Source organism: Penicillium cinerascens (assembly GCF_028974065.1).
Source record: "Penicillium cinerascens strain IBT 15544 chromosome Unknown contig_1_segment0_segment0, whole genome shotgun sequence".
Lineage (NCBI taxonomy): Eukaryota > Fungi > Ascomycota > Eurotiomycetes > Eurotiales > Aspergillaceae > Penicillium > Penicillium cinerascens.
In genome coordinates, this window is record NW_026695287.1 from 2,881,815 (window position 1) to 2,906,161 (window position 24,347).

At 51.6% G+C, this 24,347-nt stretch overlaps 6 protein-coding genes across 6 annotated transcripts; 4 read left to right on the forward strand and 2 right to left on the reverse strand.

The window, feature by feature from the left end:
* Positions 1 to 171: 171 nt before the first annotated feature.
* Positions 172 to 3,706, forward strand: N7498_002631 (putative DNA damage repair protein Mus42; the record flags this gene model as incomplete). The annotated part of the gene is made up of 2 exons (XM_058449693.1): positions 172 to 226; positions 285 to 3,706. The coding sequence occupies 2 exons, from the start codon at positions 172 to 174 to the stop codon at positions 3,704 to 3,706; spliced, it is 3,477 nt and encodes a 1,158-aa protein (XP_058312037.1).
* A 947-nt stretch (positions 3,707 to 4,653) lies between these two features.
* Positions 4,654 to 6,354, forward strand: N7498_002632 (cytochrome P450; the record flags this gene model as incomplete). Its single annotated transcript, XM_058449694.1, has 2 exons — positions 4,654 to 5,378; positions 5,451 to 6,354. 2 exons carry the CDS (start codon positions 4,654 to 4,656, stop codon positions 6,352 to 6,354), a joined length of 1,629 nt encoding a protein of 542 aa, XP_058312038.1.
* Positions 6,355 to 7,308: 954 nt separating this feature from the next.
* On the reverse strand, positions 7,309 to 9,359 carry N7498_002633 (glycerol kinase; the record flags this gene model as incomplete). Its single annotated transcript, XM_058449695.1, has 4 exons — positions 7,309 to 7,887; positions 7,946 to 8,112; positions 8,176 to 9,161; positions 9,226 to 9,359. The coding sequence occupies 4 exons, from the start codon at positions 9,357 to 9,359 to the stop codon at positions 7,309 to 7,311; spliced, it is 1,866 nt and encodes a 621-aa protein (XP_058312039.1).
* Positions 9,360 to 11,140: 1,781 nt separating this feature from the next.
* On the forward strand, positions 11,141 to 12,288 carry N7498_002634 (MIP/aquaporin family protein; the record flags this gene model as incomplete). Its single annotated transcript, XM_058449696.1, has 3 exons — positions 11,141 to 11,457; positions 11,514 to 12,060; positions 12,124 to 12,288. 3 exons carry the CDS (start codon positions 11,141 to 11,143, stop codon positions 12,286 to 12,288), a joined length of 1,029 nt encoding a protein of 342 aa, XP_058312040.1.
* An 866-nt stretch (positions 12,289 to 13,154) lies between these two features.
* On the reverse strand, positions 13,155 to 14,671 carry N7498_002635 (glycoside hydrolase family 16 protein; the record flags this gene model as incomplete). Its single annotated transcript, XM_058449697.1, has 3 exons — positions 13,155 to 13,909; positions 13,965 to 14,525; positions 14,599 to 14,671. 3 exons carry the CDS (start codon positions 14,669 to 14,671, stop codon positions 13,155 to 13,157), a joined length of 1,389 nt encoding a protein of 462 aa, XP_058312041.1.
* A 2,281-nt stretch (positions 14,672 to 16,952) lies between these two features.
* On the forward strand, positions 16,953 to 23,453 carry acyA (adenylate cyclase acyA; the record flags this gene model as incomplete). The annotated part of the gene is made up of 2 exons (XM_058449698.1): positions 16,953 to 17,116; positions 17,210 to 23,453. The coding sequence occupies 2 exons, from the start codon at positions 16,953 to 16,955 to the stop codon at positions 23,451 to 23,453; spliced, it is 6,408 nt and encodes a 2,135-aa protein (XP_058312042.1).
* Positions 23,454 to 24,347: the final 894 nt, after the last annotated feature.

Consider the following 24,347-nt stretch of genomic DNA (forward strand, 5'->3'; position numbering starts at 1 on the left):
CCGCCTCCCTTCTTGGGTTGATTGACCGCGACCTTCACCGCTACAGGTCACCTGACTTTTCCACGCTTTTCTGCCAGTGACGCGTGATTTTGTCTTCCTCCGCGTCGCATCAGCAAAAGCACCGTATATATCCCTCCTCACCGAGGGTCATGTTGGTCCCGCTGGCCCAGCATGGGCTCCCGACTTGATGCTAACTCTAGTGCTGTGCGCAAGCGCATTGAAAATCGTAAGCCGCGGTCTTTATTACTTTAATCTCAAGTATTGTCTAATCCGCTGCTGTATAGATGACTTCAACGATGAGGGGGGCGAGGAATATGAGGCATCCGCCTTTGGCGGATTTGGGGACTATATGCGACGCAAGAAAATCAAACTTCAGAATCTAGATGCGGAAATTCGAGCCTCGGCCGGCGATCGTCCTCAGATATTTCGGGGTATCGTCGCGCATGTCAACGGTTACACGCAACCGTCCCTCCAGGATCTCCACCGCCTGATTGTCAGTCATGGTGGTGGATTCCTCCAGTACTTAGATGGCAAGACAGTTGCGACACACATAATTGCTAGCTCCCTGACCCCGAAAAAACGCGAAGAGTTCCGACGGTACCGCATCGTCAAGCCCGCGTGGGTCACGGAAAGTGTCAAGGCCGGGCGTCTGCTGCCTTGGGATCAGTTCCGGGCGGTGGATGAAGGCCAGTCTCAGAAGGTTCTGAAGTTCAACGAGGGACGCTTCACCAGTCAGACCAACAGTCCTCAGGCGGGGTATAAAGAGCAATCAAGCACGAGTTGGTATAACTCTCAGCTCAAAGCCATGAGTGCTGAATTCAATACACCATCCAAACCACCGCAGTCGGCTCTACCGCTACCTGCACCGTCGACTCATCCCTCCCAATCAGACTACGGTGACTTCCCTAGTCTTGAAACCATCGAAGATCAAGCCAAAACCAGTACTCCTCAACAAGCCAAAGAGGATACATCTCCTGGCATTCAGACAACGGTGTCTGACATCACACATAGTGATCGCAGCACCTTACCTAGGTCTCACAACAATGTACAGACTTCACCATCAAAGCAGGCCAGTCCTCTTAACCCGAATATGACATCCGAAGAATACAATGCACAACTCTTGTCTGATCCTCGAATGAGGAAATCAAGCGTCGTCAATCCAGAATTCCTCCAGCAGTATTATCGAGAATCACGGCTTCATCATCTGTCAACGTGGAAGGCTGAGTTGAAAGCCCAACTTCAAGCAGCAACCAAAGAAAAGGCCATGTCCCTCGTGTCTCAAAGAAAGCCCATGCCCGGAGCAAGAAGATATATTCTTCACGTCGACTTTGACTCCTTCTTTGCCGCCGTTTCAATTCTCAAGCATCCCGAGCTCCGCGATAAACCTGTTGTCGTCGCCCATGGCACCGGACCTGGCTCTGAGATTGCAAGCTGCAACTACGTTGCCCGAGGACGGGGCATAAAAAACGGCATGTGGATGAAAGGTGCCATGCAAGAGTGTCCTGAACTGCAAGTGTTGCCCTATGACTTTCCAGCCTATGAAGATGCCAGTCGTAAATTTTACAGCTCCGTCTTGGCTATTGACGGTACTGTTCAGAGTGTGAGCATTGATGAAGCACTCATTGATATCACTAATCTGTGTTTGGAAGCCGGCGGCTCGGACGGGAGGGGTATATCAGAAGGATCTATCTACCGCGAACAGGCCAAGGCAGACGAAATAGCTCAAGGCTTGCGTGACTCGGTTAAAGAGAAAACCGGATGCGCAGTCTCGGTTGGGATTGGCAACAACATCCTACTGGCCAAAGTTGCACTGAGAAAGGCAAAGCCAGCTGGGCAGTTTCAGCTGAAGCCGGAGGCTGTGCTAGATTTCATCGGAAATCTCACGATGCGAGATCTGCCCGGTGTTGGATACAGTCTCAGTAACAAGCTAGAAGAGCTTGGGGTCAAGCTTGTGAAGGATGCCAGGGATCTCACGAAGGAGAGGCTGCTTTCGTCTCTTGGACCGAAGACTGGAATGAAAATTTGGGAATATGCTCGGGGCATGGACAAGACTGAAGTTGGCAATGAGGTCATTAGGAAGTCCGTTTCGGCGGAAGTCAACTGGGGCATTCGATTCGTCAACCAGCAGCAGGCGGAAGACTTTGTCAGGTCTCTGTGTGGAGAGCTGAACAAGAGACTCGTCGAAAACCTGGTCAAGGGCAAGCAGCTCACGCTGAAGGTCATGCGACGCTCAATGGATGCGCCGCTCGAGCCGGTGAAACACCTGGGCCATGGGAAGTGCGATGTGTTCAACAAAAGCGTTGTCATAGGCGTGGCAACCAATGCAACCGACATCCTGGGCAAAGAGGCCATCTCAATGTTGAGAAGTTTCAATTTCTCCCCAGGCGATCTACGCGGCCTCGGGGTCCAAATGACCAAGCTTGAATCTCTCAAGGCCGGGCCTGCGGCAACTCTCGAGAGCAGCCAACGTCAGCTCAACTTCCAAATGTCTCCATCTCGCAGGCAGACTCCCTCTCGCAAGGAAACCGTTGTAAATGCCGACCCCGATGAATTAGAGAGTCCACACAAGGACCATTCCACCCGGATCCAGGTCGATCCAATACTCAGCAACAGTGCCCACAAGCCCTTGAACATGTCCGGGTCTCAGTTCATCATGCCAACTCAACCGGATCCTAAAGTTGTTTCGGAACTTCCTAGTGACATCAGATCAAGACTGGTGGCCCAAAAGCCTCGACAAGATTCTCGTTCTGGCTCCCCCTGCCCTCCTCCACGCCGTGCGCCAGAACCGGCCACGGCAGACCTCCCTCCTCAGTCCCAATTGGATCCTGAAACCCTGGCTGCATTGCCAGAAGATCTGCGAAATGAGGTCCTCGGTTATTACAACCAGCAACCCGCGCCGTCTGACCCACCAGCTTCTCAGGCCCCATCAGTCGCAGAAGCGTCTGTGTCTGGTCCAACGCCTACTCGGTCACTTGGACTGAAAAGGCCAGTCTCGCCGCCCAAGAAAAGGCGAGGCCGCCCTCCAAAGTCGGCAAGCAGCAGTAACAAGTCTCTGAAACAGACAGGCTTCGGTTTCCCTCGGGCAGCGACTCCTTCTGTCCAGTCTGTACAAGATCCTCCCCCATCCCGACAAGAATCCCCAGCTGTCGAGGAGCAGTCCGAAGTATCGGCCGAGTTCTTAGCTGCCTTACCAGAAGACATTCGCCAAGAGGTCCTTGAAGAGCAAAAGCGCGCTCGAATCCTCCAACGCTCTCGCGCCACTCCAACAAACCTTCGACCAACATCTCAACAACGGAATACACCTGAACTCGCCCCAGTCGAGAAACGCCTACCCCTTCCTCCTCTCCCCGAGCGACCTGTCTTCACTTCAAAGCGTTTGTCTAGCCTCCCAGATCTCCGTGACGCCGTCGGGGCTTGGTATTCTTCGTTTGTAAGTGAAGGACCGTATGCTGAGGATGCGGAGGTGCTCTGTAAATACCTTCGGCGCGTCATTGCCGAAGAGAAAGATATCGACAAGGCCGTCTCCGTGGTGCGTTGGCTTATGTGGCTTGTTGATGAGGCTACGGGTCCGCGAGAATCTGCAGATGATCAGAATCCTAGATCTGGACAGGGTGTTGTGACTTGGATGGATGCAATCGCTACTATACAGAGGAGTGTACAGAGTGCATTGGATGAAAGGGGGCTGCCACCGGTGGATTTTGAATAGTGTATATTGAATCTGGTTACGATGCAATGAATTATGATATACCCGTTGCCTACAAGCAGCAGATATTCCGCCATGATCGTGATTCGTCAAGCATGGGGTTGCATGTTTTATGGGAGTATGAGCGCCGGTATTCTTTCGCCCAGTTGAAGTCTTGACCTATGTATTCATCGATAGACAGCCCTTGGAGTGGCTCATTTTTGAAGCAATCTGCCTCATGTCGCGTGCGTTGTAAAACAGGTGGGCTATGACCACGATATTAACATCATTAGCGTCCGCTAACCCTATGAAACTCGTATAGGCTTTACGTCTGGTGATCGGCAGTTCTTCGGTGTCGCGAGACCTCGATGACACAAACCTAATTACGATCCCACTCGGAATCATATGAAACCGAGTCCCAGCCGAGGAGGCCATCCACAAGCTCGCTACCCCGGGTTGTCCCCATTGCCCCGTATTTAACAATTTTGTCGGAGTATAATCAGCATGCACGAGGGGTTTACAGTCCACAAAAGCAATGAAGGATTGGCTCAAACAGCGTGAATCAAAGGTTCGGTCCCTGTGAACGGGTATGAGATCATTAAGCGGGGCTCGCAAGCACCTCGCAAGAAACACTCGAAGCGGAGCCCAGTCTCACTAACGGGACAATCCCCGCTTCGTCATAGGGCGAACCGTATAGTTTTTCTGGGGAAACCGGAGCTTTTGTGCCCGAATTGATAAAAGCTTCGACGCGAATGGACCGCTTCCACATAAGCGTGCATTGCCGAAGATTCCACTAACGCATTTTGCATCCATCCTTGCATGAGTTGCACCCCTGCTCGCCGTTTCAGTGTACCATTCGCCATTATTTTATGGCTTGATCGATCATCTGGCCTCGTTTTAAACCCGCACGTTCCCGCGCAATTCCTAGGTTGTCTGGAAACATACCCAACACCGAAGATTGTATAGCCAAGATGATCGAAGAGCTCCTTACGGGCATAACGTCCGGCCAGGCCATTCTGTGGTCTCTGGGCATATTCACTGTGCTACTAATTTTTCGGAGAATCCAGACTCAGATCCAACTCTCGCGCCTTGGGGCTAGCGCTCCCAAGATCTCATTCCGTCTTCCTTACGCTCTCGACTTTATTTACAAGGGTCAGATCGCCAGTAAATCAAACACGGATCTGGAGTTCTGGCGCGACAGTATCCTCTCAGCCGGAGGCAGAACGAACGTCAAGACCGCGGAGGTCGATGCTGGTATTTCTACACGTGCGATCATGACCTCGGATCCCGAGAACATCAAGGCGCTGTTGACTGGACAGTTCGCCGACTATGGTAAGGGCGAACCTTTCCACAAGGAATGGAAGGAGTTTTTGGGCGATAGTATCTTTGCTACAGATGGAGAAATGTGGTCGCGCTCGCGCCAGCTCATCCGGCCCATGTTTGCGCGAGACCGCATCGTCGATACGGAGATATTTGAGAAGCATGTCCAAAAGCTCATTCCGCTTCTCGGCGGAAGCCAGTCTCCTAGTAGGAGCAAGGTGGTCGACGTTGGATCGCTCTTCTTCCGCTACACTCTTGATGCTGCCACGGACTACCTGCTGGGTCAGGGCACCGATAGCTTGGATAACCCGGCCACAGGCTTCGCGGAAGCATTCAGATACGTGCAACAACGACAAGCCGAGCTTTTCCGATTCGGGTAAGAATCCTCGAATCCCGTGTGATGCTAGCTATCATCATATTGGAGAATTGAAAGCTAATCTGGGCACAGCGTCTTTAACTTCGCCATGTCGCGCAAAGAATTCCGCCGCAATCTAAAGATCATGGACCAGTTCATTCAGCCATACATCGAAACGGTCCTATCTCTATCCACTGATGAACTGGATCAAAAGCTTTCAAAGCGACAGACCTTCCTGGACGCCCTGGCTCGCTTCACTCGCGACCCTCGAGTCCTCCGAGACCAGCTGGTCGCAGTGCTCCTCGCAGGCCGAGACACCACCGCTGGAACACTATCATTCTGTCTCTTTGAACTATCTCGCAACCCCGAAGTTGTCGCCAAACTGCGCAAAGAAATCCGCGAGCGTCTCGGCGTTGGCGCAGACGCCCAGAAACCCGAATACACAGACCTAAAGGAAATGAAATACCTCAACGCCGTGATCAACGAGACAATGCGCTTCTACCCCGTCGTCCCCTTCAACGTGCGCTACTCACTCCGCGACACGACCCTGCCTCGCGGCGGCGGTCCCGACTGCCGAGACCCTGTCGGTGTGCGCGCACACACGCGGATCATTTACTCGACGATGTTGATGCAGCGCGATCCCGACCTGTACGACGGTCCGGATTCCAAGAACTACTTTGATCCGGGCAAGTGGATCCCCGAGCGCTGGGTTTCGGGCTGGTCGCCGCGGCCGTGGCAGTTTATTCCGTTCAATGGTGGCCCACGGATCTGCATTGGGCAGCAGTTTGCGACTATTGAGATGGGATATACTATTATTCGCATTCTGCAGGCTTATGAGCGCATTATTGCGCTGCCGGTTAGTGGCAAGGATCGCGTTGAGGATCCTGTGTTGAGATTTGAGGTTACGTTGAGTCCAGGGTCAGAGTTGAATTGTGTGTTTTTGAAGGAGGGTGAGGATTTTACTCGGCTTGAATCTAAGGTTGACGTTGCTGCGTGAGATGTCTTGATTTGTAATATTTTATGCTGGGAGGTGAAATTCTACTAGGCAATGGCGAAATGGGCGTTTCGTTTCTGCTCTTTTTTTCCCGAAACCAAGGCCGACCATGCGATGTGGATGGATGTACGTGAGATGGGAATGCCAGTATTTAGCTTAACACGAATGAATGAAAATCGCCAATTTCAATGTACTCAGTCTCCGGGATCTGGCAAATTAATTAGGAATTAGGGAACATTACGTCCTCACGTGTTGATCTCCTCATCACACGCAGTCTTCGCTTACACTCCTTTGACATCTAATAGAAGGCTGCAGTGTCTACATAGAGAATTAAACTGGGTGGACAAAGATGCTTTTTCTTCCTATGGCTACTGTTATTTACTGCGATTTTCATTCGTTGATCAAAACCTGATACCCTGGAGAGGCTGCTCTATATGCTTGGCATATCGCAAGATCGTGAATCTCGCCTACACAGTCTCTATGTGTACATCTGAAGCTACTGGGCCTTTACCCGTATCTTCGATATCAAAGCAGACACGCTGTCCTTCACTCAATGTTTTGAATCCATATGTCTGTACGGAAAGATTAGTGACCGTAGAAGTTGGCGGAGTATTCGATCAGTAGTTACCTCGATTGATGAATAATGGACAAAAACATCTTTTCCGCCATCATCCTGCTCGATAAAGCCATATCCTTTGACCTCGTTGAACCACTTAACTTGGCCGCACTTTTTTGCTATCGCCAATGCTAAGTGAATGCAAATTGCGAAAAAACTAAGGGAGGATAGAAGTTTATAGCAGCTAGCTAAAGGCGAAAGAAGGATTATAGTTTCGATACTGTAAGATTACTTTGCAACTCAAATACGGTCCTTTTGCCTTCTGATGCGGTATTCAAAACACGTAGAACTCCTTCATCGGCTGACCCAACACAGTAGAAAGGAAAGCCAAGATATCAAAGCTAGTAATAGTTCAGCTTGAGTTTGCGCATCTTCTTCAACTTCTGCAAAATCTCCACCTTCCTCAGCTCCAAGAACAAGTCCTCCTCATCGGCATCATCCAAATCTCCTAAGATACTAATCAATGGTGTCTTCGTCGACGGGGACTCTCCGCCATTCGATGTCCGCGCTTGCACTTTGAGAACTGCACCGACTCCACTGGCCGTTGTAATATCCGATATCAGCGGTGACGGTGCTGGCTTACTAGCCTTAAGAACAGAAACATCTCGGTTCTCCATTGATCTATTGGGCATTCCATTTGTCTTTTCCTGGGACGTGGAATTGGCTGAATCTTGTCCATTGCCTTCAACCCAGCCCCGACACATCTGTACGGCTTTTTCCCATTCACCGCATTTGATCGCGCTCTCTTCGCGGGTGATACTGGGCTCGAATACCGCGCCACCGGCGCCATTGACATCTCGTAGCTCGGCGAAACTGTTCCATATGCCGAACGCGAGACCAGCTGCGATGGCGGCGCCAAGGGCTGTGGTTTCGCGCATTTTCGGGCGGTAGACGGGGATTGAAATGAGATCGGCCTGTGTCTGTTTTTAGACATGCATTAGTTTCTGATCACATGAATGTGCAGGAATTGATTCGTACCTGCATTGCCAAGTCTGAATTGCTCATTCCTCCATCGACTGCCAACTCGGAGAGTGTTTTGCCGCTGTCCTTTTCCATTGCGTCTAGGATTGCTTTGGTTTGGAAGCATGTTGCTTCCAGTGTTGCTCGTGCGATGTGGCCTTTCTGGGTGTACTGCGTAATTCCGACTATTGAAATCAAACAGTCAGTTTCTGGTGGGATGTAGACAATATATATAAGGGAAATCTCACAAATGGTCCCCTTGGCATCGTCAATCCAGTAAGGTGCAAACAAACCGCTAAAGGCCGTGACAAAAACACAGCCACCGTTATCGTCCACCGAAAGAGCCAGATCATTGACATCCTTTGGCTCTTGAAAGAAGGCCAAATTATTCTGCAGGAATTTAACCCCCGACCCCCCAACAGCGATGCTCCCTTCCAACGCATAGACAGCCTTCCCACCAAAATGGTACGCCACGGTAGCTAGAAGACCGTGTTTGGAAAAAACAGGCTTGTCACCAACGTTATAGAGCAGAAAGCACCCCGTTCCATACGTATTCTTCGCCATTCCCGGAAAGAACCCTTTCTGCCCAACCAACGCAGAGGACTGGTCTCCAAGGCACCCCATAATCGGCACATCCGCAAGAGCACCGGAGGCAATAACGCCGTAAGCATCTGTATCAGACGAGGGCACAATCCGAGGCAAATGAATCTTGCCCTTGATACCAAAGAAATCTAGCAATGTATCATCGTACTTCAAAGACTCCAAGTTCACGAACATGGTGCGCGACGCGTTTGTCGAATCCGAGACAAAAACGTTGGCTTCAGCGCCACCGTTCAAACGGTAGACAAGCCACGAATCGACCGTTCCAAACGCCAGTGTGCCACGCTCGAAGGCTTCTTTTACTTTGGGAACGTGCGCTAGCATCCACAGCAGCTTCGTGGCAGAGGAGTAGGTTGACAGCGGCAAGCCACAGATTTCTTGGAGTTGCAATGCACCGGGTCTCTGTTTGAGCTCGGTTACGATTGCTTGTGAGCGCGTATCGGTCCACACAATGGCATTGTAGAGGGGCTCGCCAGTCTCGTGGTCCCAGACCACGGTTGTTTCGCGTTGGTTGGTGATTCCGACGCATTTGATGCTGGTGCGGGTGTGGCCTTTGCTTTCGAATGAGTGTACGGCTTCTTCGATGCAGGTTTCCACCGAGGTGACGAGCTCGAGGGGGTCGTGTTCGTGCCACCTGGAAGTGAAAGAAGATCGGTGGTAAGTCACTCGCAGTTGGCTGTTTTGGCTGATTTACTTACCCCGGGTTAGGGTAGATCTGCGTGAACTCCAACTGGTGGGACGCCACAGGCTCTCCATCTCGGTTGAAGATGAGGAACCGTGTGCTAGTCGTGCCCTGGTCGATTGAGCCGACAAAGATATCCGAGGGCTGCATAGTTAGGAGGAAGAGGGGCGGTCTACGGAGGAAAGCAAAGTCACCAGTCTATAGAATCTTCAAAGCAGAGCATAAGAAGCGGAGGGACAGAAAATACGGCTCTTATCAAACGCAGGGAGGGGCATGTTAAATAAATGCCGTGGTGACACAACCTGCGGAGTCTTGAGCTTGCGAATTATTGGTGGGATTAGAAACGGCCAGAGGGAACTAAAGCCACGGCAAGTCGTCCAGTTGAGGCTTGAGCGTTGCGAGGTTGGGACCGGCGCCTGGGATCGGAATAAGCCTGTATGACACCAGGCAAGTCTCTGTATATGCACAATATGCAGGCATGCAGATATGCAGACTCGAGTTCATGGATTCACCATTGCATCAGATTTGCATTTCCCTATAGTATGACCGATACTATATCCCACTCGGCGCTCAATCTGGGGAAAGGGGAAAGGGGCCATTTATGAACCGAGAGAGTCGTGCGACCCCCCTCGTATTCTCCCAACTTAATCTTCCCCGCCTGACCTTCAGCGCCACCCGGCTAATGCCAAGGTGCGGGGGCTATTGGACGACTCGGGTGCCTTGACGAAGCCTGTATGAACTTCCAGAAACAGTCCACGGTGGAGACTTGCTCCACTCCTGCGAGATGACATCTCTAACCCCCCTGCTGCATCTCCTTCAGCACGAGATTGTCGTCCAGTCTGAATTGTAACACCGTCCGAATTCCAACATCTGCGCTTGGTATGCAACCGGCCCTGTCTTCCTCGCCGGTCTCGGTTCTGTCGGAGAGTCTCGCGTGCCAATAACCGATCTCCGGGAGGGCGAACATCCTACCTTCGCCCCCTTCTCTACCGCCCCTGCCCGATCCCAGAAGATCACGTCTGATCCATGCTTGACCTTGTGATGCGGCAATGCATATAAGAGCGTCGCACGGGCGTTGAACACGGGTGATATCACCCAAAGCCGAACATACCCAAATACAACTCAGTCTCGCATATCGCCCCGAAGAAATGGGGCTTAGATTATAATACTGTATCAGGACCGAAATATAGCCGTTCGGAATTCAAATGCCTTCTTCTTTTCAACCTCCTCCGAATATTTTCAAGACTTCGTGTTTGTGATACCGTTCGAACTTCTAGAAATTACAATCCGGCCTGGCGTGGCATTCAGTCTCCCGAGTTACCCATGGGTAACAGAAGAAATAGAAGCTTCTCTTCTTTTTTTTTTCCAATCTACAATGCCCATCCACCCAGTAGGAAGTCCACATAACTTCCTGTGCCACCAAGAAACCTGGCATTCCACCGAAAGAAAAAAGAAGAGGCAGAACAGGTTCCTCCAAATAAATTTCAGTATCAGAAATGGGCCGGCGTTTTCCGGCTACCCTATTCAAACGGCCCTTCGTACAAACGCTCCCCGTGGGCTGGGAAAGCTATAAGCAACTAGCGTGTGTTATTAGGATTTGTCTAGTTGCCTGACACTGTCCAAGCGATAAAAGAGTGCTCTCGTCCTCCTCGCCTAGTTCTGTCAACTGCTACCAGTCACCCCAGGTCTGTTTATCTGCATCTGGCTATCGGTCGACTCACGCAGGCCTGGAGGAGAGGCACGCCTCTCCGAAGGCGTCTTGTATTTGTCCAATTACGCCAATTTGCGCGAAAAGCGCTGCACAAACTTTCCCTGCGAGGGTTACACCGTTGTTGTCTGGCTGCTGGGCTGATATATCGCTTGGCTGGTTCCCTCGGCTGGAGGCGAATGTTCCTGATACTGATAACTTGCACGATTCATCAGGCTTCTTCATGAGTTCTTGGATCGAATTCGAGCCGATGTCTGATTCACACAAGGGGATTGACACTGCCGTGAGTCGGGGCAGTGGATGTACTTCTCTTTACTCGGGGAGTAAACATGAGGCTTCTCTTCGTGATCTCTCGCCCTCCATCGACAGTCCTGTCTCGCCGCCGCTAATTTGGTCCAAGTTGAGGGCGTACGGCCGTGATGCGTTCTCCGAGTTCTTTGGCACGATGATCCTCATCCTGTTTGGTAATGGGGTGGTGGCTCAGGTTCTTCTCAGCCACGGCCAGAAGGGAGACTACCAGTCCATCTCTTGGGGATGGGGGTAGGTCCATTCACGTCTCCACCCAATCATGTATACTAACATATACCAACTTCCAGACTAGGCGTTATGCTCGGAGTATACGCCAGCGGCGCCTCGGGAGCCCACATCAACCCAGCCGTGACCTTCGCAAATTGCGTCTTTCGCGGCTTTCCCTGGCGCAAATTCCCTATATACGCACTTTCTCAACTCCTCGGCGCGATGTGCGGTGCAGCAATTGTCTACGGCAACTACAAGTCCGCGATCGACGTCTTCGAAGGCGGAGCCAACATTCGCACTGTGCCCGGCTACTCAACCACCGCCACAGCCGGCATCTTCTGCACCTACCCAGCCGACTTCATGACCAAGACAGGACAATTTTTCTCCGAGTTCCTAGCTAGCGCCATCCTGATGTTCATGATCTTCGCCCTTAAAGATGACGGCAATCTAGGTGCGGGCCCACTCACGCCACTGGCATTGTTCTTCGTCATTTTCGGTATCGGTGCTTGCTTTGGCTGGGAGACTGGGTATGCGATTAACCTAGCCAGAGACTTTGGCCCTCGGCTTGTTTCCTATATGCTGGGATACGGACACGAGGTATGGGCCGCGGGGAACTATTACTTCTGGGTATGCCATCCTCTCCAGGATCCCCCATTCCCCCCTTTACTTATTAACTCTATTCAATGGTAGGTCCCCATGGTATGCCCATTTCTGGGCTGTACCTTTGGCGGCTGGATCTACGATCTATTTTTATACACCGGGTTGGACAGTCCAATCAATACGCCGTGGATGGGGATCAAGCGGCTATTCAGGCCCTTCTACCGCAAGAAAGGGGCGCTGCAAAATCCTGTTTGAAAAGAAACACGAAGAATACACGCTCACGCATTTACGCTGTTTGGTGTGAGAAGGTAACCATTTACCGAGATATCTCTTTTGCAAGTCATGTGTAGAGAATGAGAAAGCAATGATTTCGGGACTGCGAAAAACAGGCCCTAGAAGCAATGACCAAGGCAGAATATAGCAGTTCCAATCCCAATTCCCAATTGACTATTGCCGATAAATGATTATATGTCTCCGGGCACAAGGATTCAGGCCCGGGCCAGGTCCACGTCAACTAACTCACTATTCAGGCTGCAGTAGGGAGCTGGGTACGGCGTCTCCGACTACCGGGGTTGGATGGGATATCGGCACATGGCGCAGGCAATGATTTCTTGGTTCAAGGTATAGTTGCTTGTTCTTATTGCATTGGTGTGCTTTGGTATGGGTCTAGGTGAGTTCGCGGATAGAGAAGGTCGGTTGAGGGTATCCAAGGATAATGGCGTGATGCCCATGCCGGACAGTTTTTTGGTGATGAGGATTTGGCCGTTATACGATTTGGAGGCTTGGAAATTAAATTCAAGTTGCATCGCCGCATGTTTGTGTAATTCATGACCATCTATAAACTTTTCCAGTGATTAATACATGAAGGTGGATGGATGCCAGGCCAAATGGGATATCCATCGAGTTTTGGTATGTATGCATGATAAGAATTGGCCAGAAAAAAACAAGAATCAAGGTGATAAGCGCCAATATGCTGTGGACCTGTGTAATCAGGTACCGTTGAAAATTCTTCCACACTCTGCATGTTGCAAATCGTGCAGTGAAAGTGTCGTGTGCGCCATGTCAAAAATCATCCCATCGTGAGTAATAATACAGATCGTCGGTGTCGTCGTGACCCGGTTTCAAAAGAATGCAAAAATGGCCGCAAGCAGGGTGCAGAAAATGCCCAGGATTGCAGGAATGCCCAGGCTGATCCCACCGCTAACCGCAGAGGCAATGGTCGGGATTAATGTAGAGGCGGCCTTGTTGGTCTTGGTAGCGGTAGTCTTGGTTCGGGTCCTCGTAGTCTTGGTCTTAGCTTTCTTCGAGGTCATACTGTGGGCAAGACGGGTCGCGTTTCCATGATAGCTCTCAAGCCCAGAAGGGGAAAAGACAGCCGATGGCGAAGCCCAAACCACTGAGGTAGATTGGAAGGTAGACTGTAAAGGAAGTGACTCGGTCTTAGTGACTGATTCCAGGGACGTGTTGATGAAGGGTAAAAGGGGGTGCTCACTCATTGAGCCCCCGCCAGGTGGTGAGATGCGGCCAGAGGCAGATTCCCATCCACTGGGAAGACCAGTAGAAGCCGAGGCTGAATCGGTGGCAACCCAGGGCCAGACGTCGGGGGTGACGAAGGTTGAGGTCTCCTTGTGCGTTCCACTCCAAGGAATGGGTATACCAGAGGCGGTCGCCGTGATAGTGGGAGCAGACTGAGTCTCAGTAGGTTCATCAGCACTATTGCCATTGATCTTGCCTCCATTAGAGATAATTGATTCCCACGAGCCAGACTTGTCGCCATAGCTGTATGACTTTCCGGTCGAGTAGTCGGTCACGGTCATCGTCTTCATGTACATGCTGAATGGGCCTTTGCTGTAATCGGTCAAACCGCCAGCCCAGTCTAGTAAACATGTTAGCATTACAGTACCCACGTTTGACTCAGATTATTGGCTCACCAATGGTTCCTTGGGCGTTGCTGGGATCGCCGCCGGCCCACACACCGACCTTGATCATCATGGGGGACTGGGGGTACTGGTTGGTGTCTGCCGTGCTGGGCGTGAGGACACGAATAGTTTTTCCGTCAATAGCCCAGACAATCTGTTCACTGGTCCAGTCCACGGAGTAAGTGTGCCATTCGTTCTGATTGTCAGGGTTGTCGTGGAATGCACCGCGGTTGTAACTGCTAGTGTCTCCTTTGCCGAAATAGTTGGTCTGCACTTGAGAGCTTTTGCCTCCAAGCCATTCCCAGTCGATTTCGTCCAGATCGTCGGACTGCAGTACGGCACTGCTGACAATGCCCGTTCCTGGAGCTGCCCTGATGGTGTATTCGACCTTGCCGAACATGATGTACCAGCCAGACTGGATTAACGGCCCGTCGCCCTGCTTGGCGACGGTGAAAGTGGCACCGTTGGTATCATCGTATGTGACGGTTCCGGAAGCAGAGAACTGATCGGAGGCACCCGCGGTGAAGTCGAACGTCTGGTCGGTTTTGCCCAAGGCAGTGTCCGCGGGGCAAGCTATTCGGCGGTCAGCTAGCAGTCAGGTTGCACAGAGATCTGGGCCACATGCATTTCTCGGTCGGGTTGCAACTGGTGTATGTCTGGGCTGCAACCAAGACGGAGGAGCAGAGCAGGCCCAAGGCTGCACTGAGAGTGAGCCTCATGGTGAGCAGCGTAATCCTGAAGGGTAGATATGATATAGGACCAAACGATACAGGAAGCCCAGGGGTCGAAATGGAGAAGGCTATGGGTAGGAGAGATGATGAAGGAGGAAGAAAAACTCGAGATCACAACACAGCCCAGCGTGGCAGGCTCGAATTCGTCATACCCGAGGATATATCGAAAGGAAAGCGCCAGCCTCCGTGTTTTTAGTTCCATCGCAGCTTCTTCATTGGGCGCAAATCGGTGGGTCCCGTTGGGCTGCCAGTGGCTCAATCAGGTCTCTACGTTTCGACTGTTCTGTACCATTCGATGATCTTGAAGAGTAATTCTACCTCTTCGCCGATAAATTACTTCACAGGTCTCACTTCCTCCCTTCCAGTCACGTTCCAAAGTGTCTGATCAAATGCACCCAAAAAGCAGAAAAACAGGGGGCAGGGAGATCGGGAAGTGGATCCTTCATCCCCAGCCTCCGGATTTCTGCAGTGACCACCCCACCCGCCTTGGAGGCTAGTGATCTGAGATCTGAATATAGAAACTTGTCCATGATTGATTGTCCAGCCCAGCCCAGGTGGATTGTTGTTTCCCATACCCTTGATGGCCGGACAGTCCGGAGTACCAACCTGACGAATAGCCTTTGTAGAGCACGTCGGACAGCGACAACGATGAGTCTAGACGCATCAATATCCTTGAGTTAGACCCAGCGTGGCCTCTATGTCCGGGCCGTTTGGGAATGTCGATCTCACGCTGCACCGGAGATCCCGAACTCACTTTCACCGCCACCTGCCCTGTTGGCCTACAATATCCAATACTGTCTGGGGACGTCCCATTCCTCCAGGTGGTCGACGCCCGGTTCACACCACGGTGGTTATTGGCGAAGGTCAAGGCAAGTACTGGAGAAGGGATAGGTCAACAGGCTACCTCATTTCCAACCTTTCTGTGTTCGAACCAATATGCTGATTAGCAATAGCGGTGCACCATTCCTGGCAAACCCGACGGGGAAAAATTATATCGAGAAGCTTGGGGCCATAGTTGTGGCGGACACTGGGAAAATCACATCGGAGCTGAAATTTGTCGCCTGATGGGCATCTCCCAAACTTGGAACCAGGACCCTTAATGTTGGATTAAAACCCTCCGCAGAAAACAGCAGGAACGAAATTCCATTTAATCCAGTTTCTACGGCTGCTCAATCGAACTTCGGGGCTCTGTGATAAACAAGGTTTGTAGGCGGAGAGTCACGACCCTGAGTCTGGCAACGGCTACGTCAACCGTTCGTCTTCTGGCGTGGGTTGACGAGTTACGTCCAAGTAACGAGTAGCTGGGTAGCCAGTATTAGCAGGCGATTGCAAGAAGAAACACGAAAAGCAGCATATTTCTTTTGTAATAAGTACGAGGGAGGGAACTAGGAGAGTGGCAGGAAGTGCAGAGCTGAGCTCCACACCAAAAGCACGGACGACCTCAACCCGAACTCACGGACCATTTTGCCCCAGACACAAACCAGCCAGGGCCTGGCGAATAATGAACTTTGCGATCGATCTCCTGCAGCTACATCGATGAAATCGCCGGTCTCACTGTGAGACCCATCTAGTGCCAATCAAAGTCCCACCGGACCTGGAGAGCCTCACTCCTCCCCCCCCTCTCTCAGCTTTCTCTCCGTCCTCACCTTGGTACCTCCATCCAACCGACACGTTCGACATCCACCTTCCCCTTCCCCTCGATCTGCACGAGTCCCTGACCTGCATCGCCATCCCCGCCCGCCGAACTCGCCCGTGGTACTTGCTTTGTGCTTCGTATGACGCCCGTCCGCATCGCTGCGCCATGTTCCCCATCCGCCCTTGACCGCGCCTCGCTTCCCTATCAGGACATACTCTAGTGGCACGCTCTATTGTGTCCTGACACTTGCGCCTCCCCACACCTCATAGCTCTTATATGCCCTGTTTCAGGAATTCCGCACCCGAATCCCCCGGCCCATCGATGAGATCCGCCACGCTGCCTCACTCATCTTGAACGTCCCCGGTCGCACCGAACTACCGTATTTCACGTCATTTTCAGCTATACAAATCGCCACCGCGTTTTCGGGTCCGAGCTTTGCATTGTGGTGCAAGCATCCTCGAGATCCAGATCGACCGCATTCCATCCAGTTCCCCGATTCTCCGACGCATCCGATACTTGGTCGCGTTTATTGATGGTAGCCCGTACTGAACTTGCACACCACCAGGGAGCACAGCTGGCACCAACTTGATCAAGTTCTCTGCGGTGGGACTCGGCCCGAGTCAAGGAACAGCCATGCCTGCGCGGGATCAAGAGCAACCCGACCGGCGTCAAGGCTCAGGGAGCTCCGCAATATCACAAGAAACGGTACGAAACGTCGAGAACTTACGCCGGACCCCAAATGATCCCTCATCCAACGGTCGCAATGAAGATATCTTCCCAGGTACCCTGATGGACAGGTAAGAGCTCTTTTGTTTTCGCAAATCGTCCATGCCGTCGCATAAACGTTGTGCAAGGGTGAGGATTCTAGCCAGGAAACTAAAACCCTCCAGATCCACTGCGTCCCAAGCTCCGATCAACTTTGGCCAGTTCAGATGGTCCCCAGACGTCTCCCCAACAGAAGAACGCAAAGGCTCCGGGTACAGCGGTCACCGCAAGGCGCTGGCTTTTCTTGGAGCCGGCGACGAAGCGTCTCGATCAATATCTAACAGTCCGCGACCCCCGCCGATTATTCCTCCTCGCCGCGATCAAGATGAAATGGACTCGATTGCCCCGTGGGCTACAACACCTGGTACTTCTGCTGGTCAGACGTTTCTCAATGATAATTCCGAGTATGAACAGTCTCCTGCATCCGCAACATTTCGCCGTCCCACGACCGGACGCACGGCATCGAGTGAACCGGCTGAGATGGATTGGAATGGAGATCGCCGGAGGCCCTCTGCTGTGAGCATGACGAGCAGCCAAGGCTCAAAGTCGAGCCAGAAGCGCCTGAGAAAGAAGACAAAGACTTCAGTCGGTGAAGAAACCTCGGCATTTGATGAGCCCGAAGATAGTCCGTCAAATCCACCCAGCAGACGTGGGGGACCAATCGATCAGTTGAAGGCCCGAGAAAGAGCCAACTCGGACGGTTCAGATGCAACTGGATCGCAGCGGCCCTCACGGCCACGAGCAGAAGGTTCTTTGCCTTCAAGTGACATCACTCCGTGGGTGTATCAAAGCTACCACGATATTCCCCAGTATGGCGAAGCTCCGGTACGGCAGGTTCCCATCGGACCTGATGGTCAGCGTCTTCCCTCCCAAGGTAGCGCTAGCTCTGCACACAGAGATTCAACTCGAAGAACGCACAATGGACACCGCCACTCTCGAAGCAAAGAAGAAAAACCGACCCTCGCAGGGGATCTTGCCGGATACCACGCTCGTCCGGGTGGGCGCGACGATTTCAATGTTGGCCTTAGACCGTGGAACGACAGTTACCTGAACTCTTCTACTGCCATGAGCTCCACGTCCACTCTTGGCGGTCGTTCGACTAGCCCGACTCCTAGCGTACAAAGCGCAATTTACCGTGAACATGGCCAAAATTCACCTGGAGGCCTACCGAACAAAAGTGGCCTTCTGGGCAGGATCGGACGACACCTGTTGCCAGGGTCACATAAGCCGCATGAAAAGTCCAAACGCGACTATTCCCCTGGCCGACACAGACAAGGTAGCATCGAAGGCCCCTCTAGTAGTGGCCGGTATCTAGAATCGGCAGACTCTGGGCAAAAGAAGGAGTCTGGCAAAGGTCTTGGTGGTATCCGTGGGCCCAAGTTCGGCAACCGCCGCTTCGCCAGCAATCTGACTGGAGATTTTGCCCCGCGAGATGACGCACATCGGGGAGAGGATGGCAAGCATGTCTTCAAGCTCGACACTGATCTCGAGAATGTGGATGATATTGTCCGTTCAACTTCACCGGGTCGTGTGCCTCGTGGAGCGGAAGGAACAACTACACCCCATGAAGATCCGAACCGGCCTGATACCCAGGCAAGTGTGGGTGCCGATAGCTGGCATGCGCCTGATAGTTGGCATGTCAAGAAGCAAAAGGATCTTTTGGAATCCTCACAGGGCGGTTCCAAGCCGACTACCGCGCTTCGTGATCGCGATGGTGCATCTTTCTTCATTCGAGTTTTCCGCATTGACTCCACCTTTGCTACCCTTTCAGCGGGCTTGGACGCAACTGTTGCGGAAATTCTTTACATGCTTGGCAAAAAGTCGTTCTTGCAGGACCATCTCAACAACTACGAGATCGTGCTTCGGAAGAATGACTTGTCTCGACAGCTCGACCACAAGGAGAGGCCAATTCTAATGCAGAAGCAGCTTCTGGAACAAGTTGGCTATACGGAAAGAGATCGGATAGAGGATGTTGGTCGCGAGGACCATAGCTACCTCTGCCGCTTTATTTTTCTACCGACGAAGCTGAGCGGATACACCAGTCTGGAAGCCGACCCCGGTTTCAGCAAGATGCAAAAGTTCAGTCATGTGGATCTCCAGGGCCGAAGCCTCGTCACAATCCCAATTACACTATACAAGAAATCATCGGAGATTATTTCTTTGAACTTGTCTAGGAATCTCTCCTTGGATGTGCCAAAGGATTTCATACAGAGCTGCATCAACTTACGAGAGATCAAGTTCATTGGCAATGAAGCTTCGTATCTCCCTACAAGTTTCAGTCTGGCCAGCCGCTTGACCTACTTGGATGTGTCAAACAATTTCCTAGAGAATTTGGACGACGCACAGCTTGACCAGCTCCAAGGCTTGGTCAGTATCAAATTGTCCAACAACCAGTTGACGAGCTTGCCTAGCTACTTTGGAAAATTCAATTTCTTGAGAAGCTTAAGCATGTCATCGAACAGCTTCAAGGTCTTCCCAGAATTCATTTGCGACCTGAAAAGCTTGGTCGATCTCGATATCAGCTTCAATGGCATTGAGTCGCTTCACAATATCGGCCGATTGACCACCTTGGAGCGCCTTTGGATGACAAATAACAACATCAGCGGGTCCCTTGATGCTTCTTTCAAAGAATTGGTGAATCTGAAGGAGATTGATGGACGATTCAATGCAATCTCAAGCATTGACGCTCTATCCCGCTTACCGAAGCTCGAGCAGGCGTCTTTCGGTCACAACTTAATCTCTCGGTTCAGAGGAGCATTCCCGAGGTTACGCAGCCTGCACATAGATCACAATCCCTTGACACAGTTTGATATTGACAGCCCTATGCCAACGCTGACTTCTCTCAACCTTGCATCTGGCAAGCTCTCTCAATTCCGGGATGCCATGTTTGACAACATTACGAACGTTACAAAGCTCATCCTCGACAAGAATCATCTATCGTCAGTTTCGATACAGATTGGCAAATTGCGTCGCCTAGAGCATTTCAGTATCATCAAGAACCCTCTCTCCTCTTTGCCTACAACCATCGGCTGTCTGGTGGAGCTCAGAGAGTTTAACTTGAGGGAGTGCAATCTCAAGTCCCTGCCGGAAGAAATTTGGCATTGTGTGAAGCTGGAAACCCTGAATGTCTCCACTAATTTGTTGTCGACCTTTCCTAAACATGGCGCCCCGCAGCCTTTGGTCCCCGGCGAGCCAACCACAACCCCTGCCACAACTCCCGGCGTTATTGGAAACCCAAGCTATGAGGAATTGGGTCCACTCGATGAAGTGAACTTCCGCCGACCCAGTCAAGCATCCAGCGGAGCCTTAGCATCTGGTACATCGCCAACTGGGACATATCGAAATCCATCGACTACTCCGTCTACTGGACAGTCAACAAATGGCAGAAAGGTATCAGGGACCCCGCGATCAGGCAACACGGAACCAAGCTCATCTTCTCGAAAGGATTCAAACTTCTCGCAGCACGGGGTAGCAATGAGCTTTGCCGGGTCCTTGCGAAACCTTCACCTCGCCGATAACCGCCTGGACGATGACATTTTTAGCGAACTGGCCCGCCTTCCTGAATTACGCGTCGTTAATCTCTCCTACAACGAGATTACAGAATTGCCTCAGGGTGTCCTCAAACGATGGCCCAATCTTTCCGAGCTCTATCTGTCTGGCAATGAGTTGACTTCGCTCCCATCCGATGATCTGGAGGAAGGCAGTCAATTGAAGGTTCTTCACATCAACGCCAACCGATTCCAAGTCTTACCTGCAGAGCTGTGTAAGGTCAGCAAGCTCTCTATTCTGGATGTCGGAAGCAACGGGTTGAAATACAACGTCTCCAATTGGCCCTATGACTGGAACTGGAACTGGAATCGAAGCTTGAAGTACCTGAACTTCTCGGGCAATAAGCGCCTCGAGATCAAGCCCAACATCGCATCCCTGGGCCAACCAATCACAAATGGTGCTGACTTGACTGACTTTGCCTCTTTGACTCACCTTCGGGTTCTGGGTCTGATGGACGTGACTCTCACGATTCCTACAATCCCAGAAGAGAGCGAAGATCGCCGTGTGAGAACGTCTGCATCTTTGGCAGGTTCACTTGCGTATGGTATGGCAGATACTCTCGGTCGGACCGAGCACCTGTCCATTATCGATATGATTGTGCCCCGTTTGAAGCCGGATAACGTCGAAACACTGATGGGTATGTTCGACGGTTCGACAATGTCGAGCGGTGGTTCTCGCGTTGCGAAATACTTGCATGAGCACTTTACCCCGACCTTTTCTCATGAGCTTAAGAAGCTCCATCGGGATCAGGATGAAACTCCAACCGATGCTCTCAGGCGTGCATTCTTGGCTCTGAACAAGAATATGGCTGGGTCAGCATACAGATCGATTGATGATCGTGAGCTTCGGCAGTATAACCGTCGAACCACCGCCTCGAAACAGCTTAACCAGGATGATATTCAATCTGGTGGTGTTGCAACTGTGTTGTATTTGAACAACATGGATTTGTACGCTGCCAATGTCGGTGATGCTCAGGCCATTCTCGTGAAATCAGATGGTTCCTTCCGCAATCTGACGCAGAATCACGATCCTGCTGAGCCCCGTGAGCGAGCGCGCATTCGTGCTGCTGGAGGGTTCGTGTCTCGCAATGGAAAGCTGAATGATGTTCTCCCTGTGTCGAGATGCTTCGGTCACTTCCCAATGATGCCTGCCGTCATTGCGGCTCCGCACACTATGCACGCCACTTTGACCGAACAGGATGAAATGATCATTCTAGCCTCCAAGGAATTATGGGACTTTGTGGCACCCGAATTGATGGTTGATATCACCAGGGGAGTTTACCCGGACCTGATGTTCGCTGCTCAAAAGCTTCGAGATCTGGCCATTGCATTCGGTGCAAACAACAAATTGATGGTGATGATCCTCGGCGTGAGCGAGCTCCAAAAGCGACAGAAGAAGTGGCCTCGTCCCAGCATGTCTTTGGGACCCTCTGCGTTCTCTGACGAACAGATCATCTCGACAACCAAGATCCGCAAGAGGCCTCGTGATGTCCCTGGAGATTCTCGCCTAGCTCGCTTCGATTACGTGGATGCTCCGGTTGGTGAGCTGGTAATCATTTTCACCGATATCAAGAAGTCCACGGGTCTGTGGGAGACTTGTCCAGAAGCAATGCGCTCAGCCATCCAAATCCACAATGACATCCTGCGACGACAGCTTGGTATCATCGGTGGCTACGAAGTTAAGACAGAAGGAGACGCCTTCATGGTGGCCTTTGCAACCACGACTGCCGCCTTGCTGTGGTGCTTCAATTGCCAGAATCAGCTGCTAGAAGCTGAGTGGCCTACTGAGATTCTCGAGCAGCCGCAGTGTCAGGTTGTCGTTGACATGGAGGACAACGTTATCTTCCGTGGCCTATCCGTCCGCATGGGTGGACATTGGGGCGAGCCTGTTTGCGAGAAAGATCCTGTCACCAACCGCATGGATTATTTCGGACCCATGGTGAATCGAGCATCTCGAATCTCTGCTGTCGCCGACGGCGGACAGATCTTCGTTTCGTCTGACTTTATGACCGACATCCAGCGCAACCTTGAGATCTTTGCCGACGCTGAGCGCTCGGCATCCACCAGCTCGAACGAGAGCCATCCGCGCGTTGATAGTCTTGGACAGAACATCCGCCGCGAGCTGAACCAACTCAATAGCCAGGGCTTCGTGATCAAGGACCAAGGTGAACGGAAGTTGAAGGGCCTCGAAAACCCAGAGCCTCTGTACCTCGTCTACCCTCACGCTCTTGCTGGCCGCCTGACAACTATCGAAGAATCAACCGGGGAGACTAGTGGTCCAGCTACGCTTAAGCCTGGATCAGAACTCGATCTCAAGACCGATCTGATCTGGCATTTATGGGATGTTACCCTTCGTCTGGAACGTCTCTGCGGTGCTCTGGAGAACCCCAACAATCCACGGCTCCGCGAACCAAACATTGCGCTGTTCAACATGGTCAAGAACCACGGTGGCGAGTTAAACGACTCGACCGTGATAAGCCTAGTCGACCAACAAGTCACCCGCATCGAGGCAACCGTCAACACCCTCTCCGTACGACACATGATGCGTCCCTTCAAGCCCGGCGACCGCCTAGAAGACCACGCTGTCCCCATCGGCGAAGTCATGCAACAACTAGCCACCCAGCTAGCTGAATACCGCGCACTTAAGGAGCAAATGGCCGTCGGAAATTCATGCCTCGGCAGTGTGCCACCGGCCCGATATGGTTCCCCCATGCACATCACCACCAGCGGACGTAACAACGACATCTCTGCTTCCTCATCCTTCCTGAATCTCGCGGCGGAAACACCTCGCTCCTTTGAGTTCCCGAATAGCACCCGTTAATCCGGGTCTATACGCCTACATATATTTTTACTCTAATGATGAACTTTGGCTCTCTTGGCTCTCTTGGCTCACATGGCTCTCATGGCTCTCATTTGGCCTTCTGTTTTCGATGTTTATGTTCGTGGGCGGCGTCTCACGGTGGGAGTGTTCAGATTGATTTATGATGCATCTAGGGGGCATGGAGCGACGGTGGATATTTCAGTCTCTGTTTTTCATAGCCTTGCTTGTGTATGGTTTGTATCATTGTAAATATATGGTCATTCCTTGTACCCTTGTCTTCTTCTTGTGATCTTCTTGACACAATTCTTGAATTCATCCCGATCTACTCAGAAATGAAATACTTCTAATACAATACCTAGGTAATACTTGAAAGTTTTCGAAGGTTTCTAAAGTTGAGCTTTGGAAATTAAAGATACATTCGTTATTTCTAGTCCGCGGTATGCAATTTGATACTTCCAAGGGTTTGATGTTGCAGTTTCGAGGGTCGATTTGGCGGGTGTTCTACTATTCGCTGCCCCCGACGCCAACCTTACGAAGGCTTGACCTTTTGAATATCAAAACAATGACAATACGTTTAGTATTGAAGGAGTTAGAAGGTTATTACAATAAAATCGACATTAGAAAGTAAATCACAAATGCCGTTTCGCTCACTCGCAAACCCCGGGACCGGTTACATTCATTATATGTTTCCTTGTGCAGTCGTAGTGGCGGGATCACGTGGTAATCTATTTGTCTGTACGTCATTGTGCAACTGACACCAGCTTCTATTTTTCCCTTCTCCCGCTTTTAGAGCACATCCACCATCTTGTAGCATACCTAGGACCAAGTACCATCTGAGGTTTGAGCCGGAGTAAGTGGTCGTGCTCAACCGCCATTGCACCCGCCCCGCTTGTT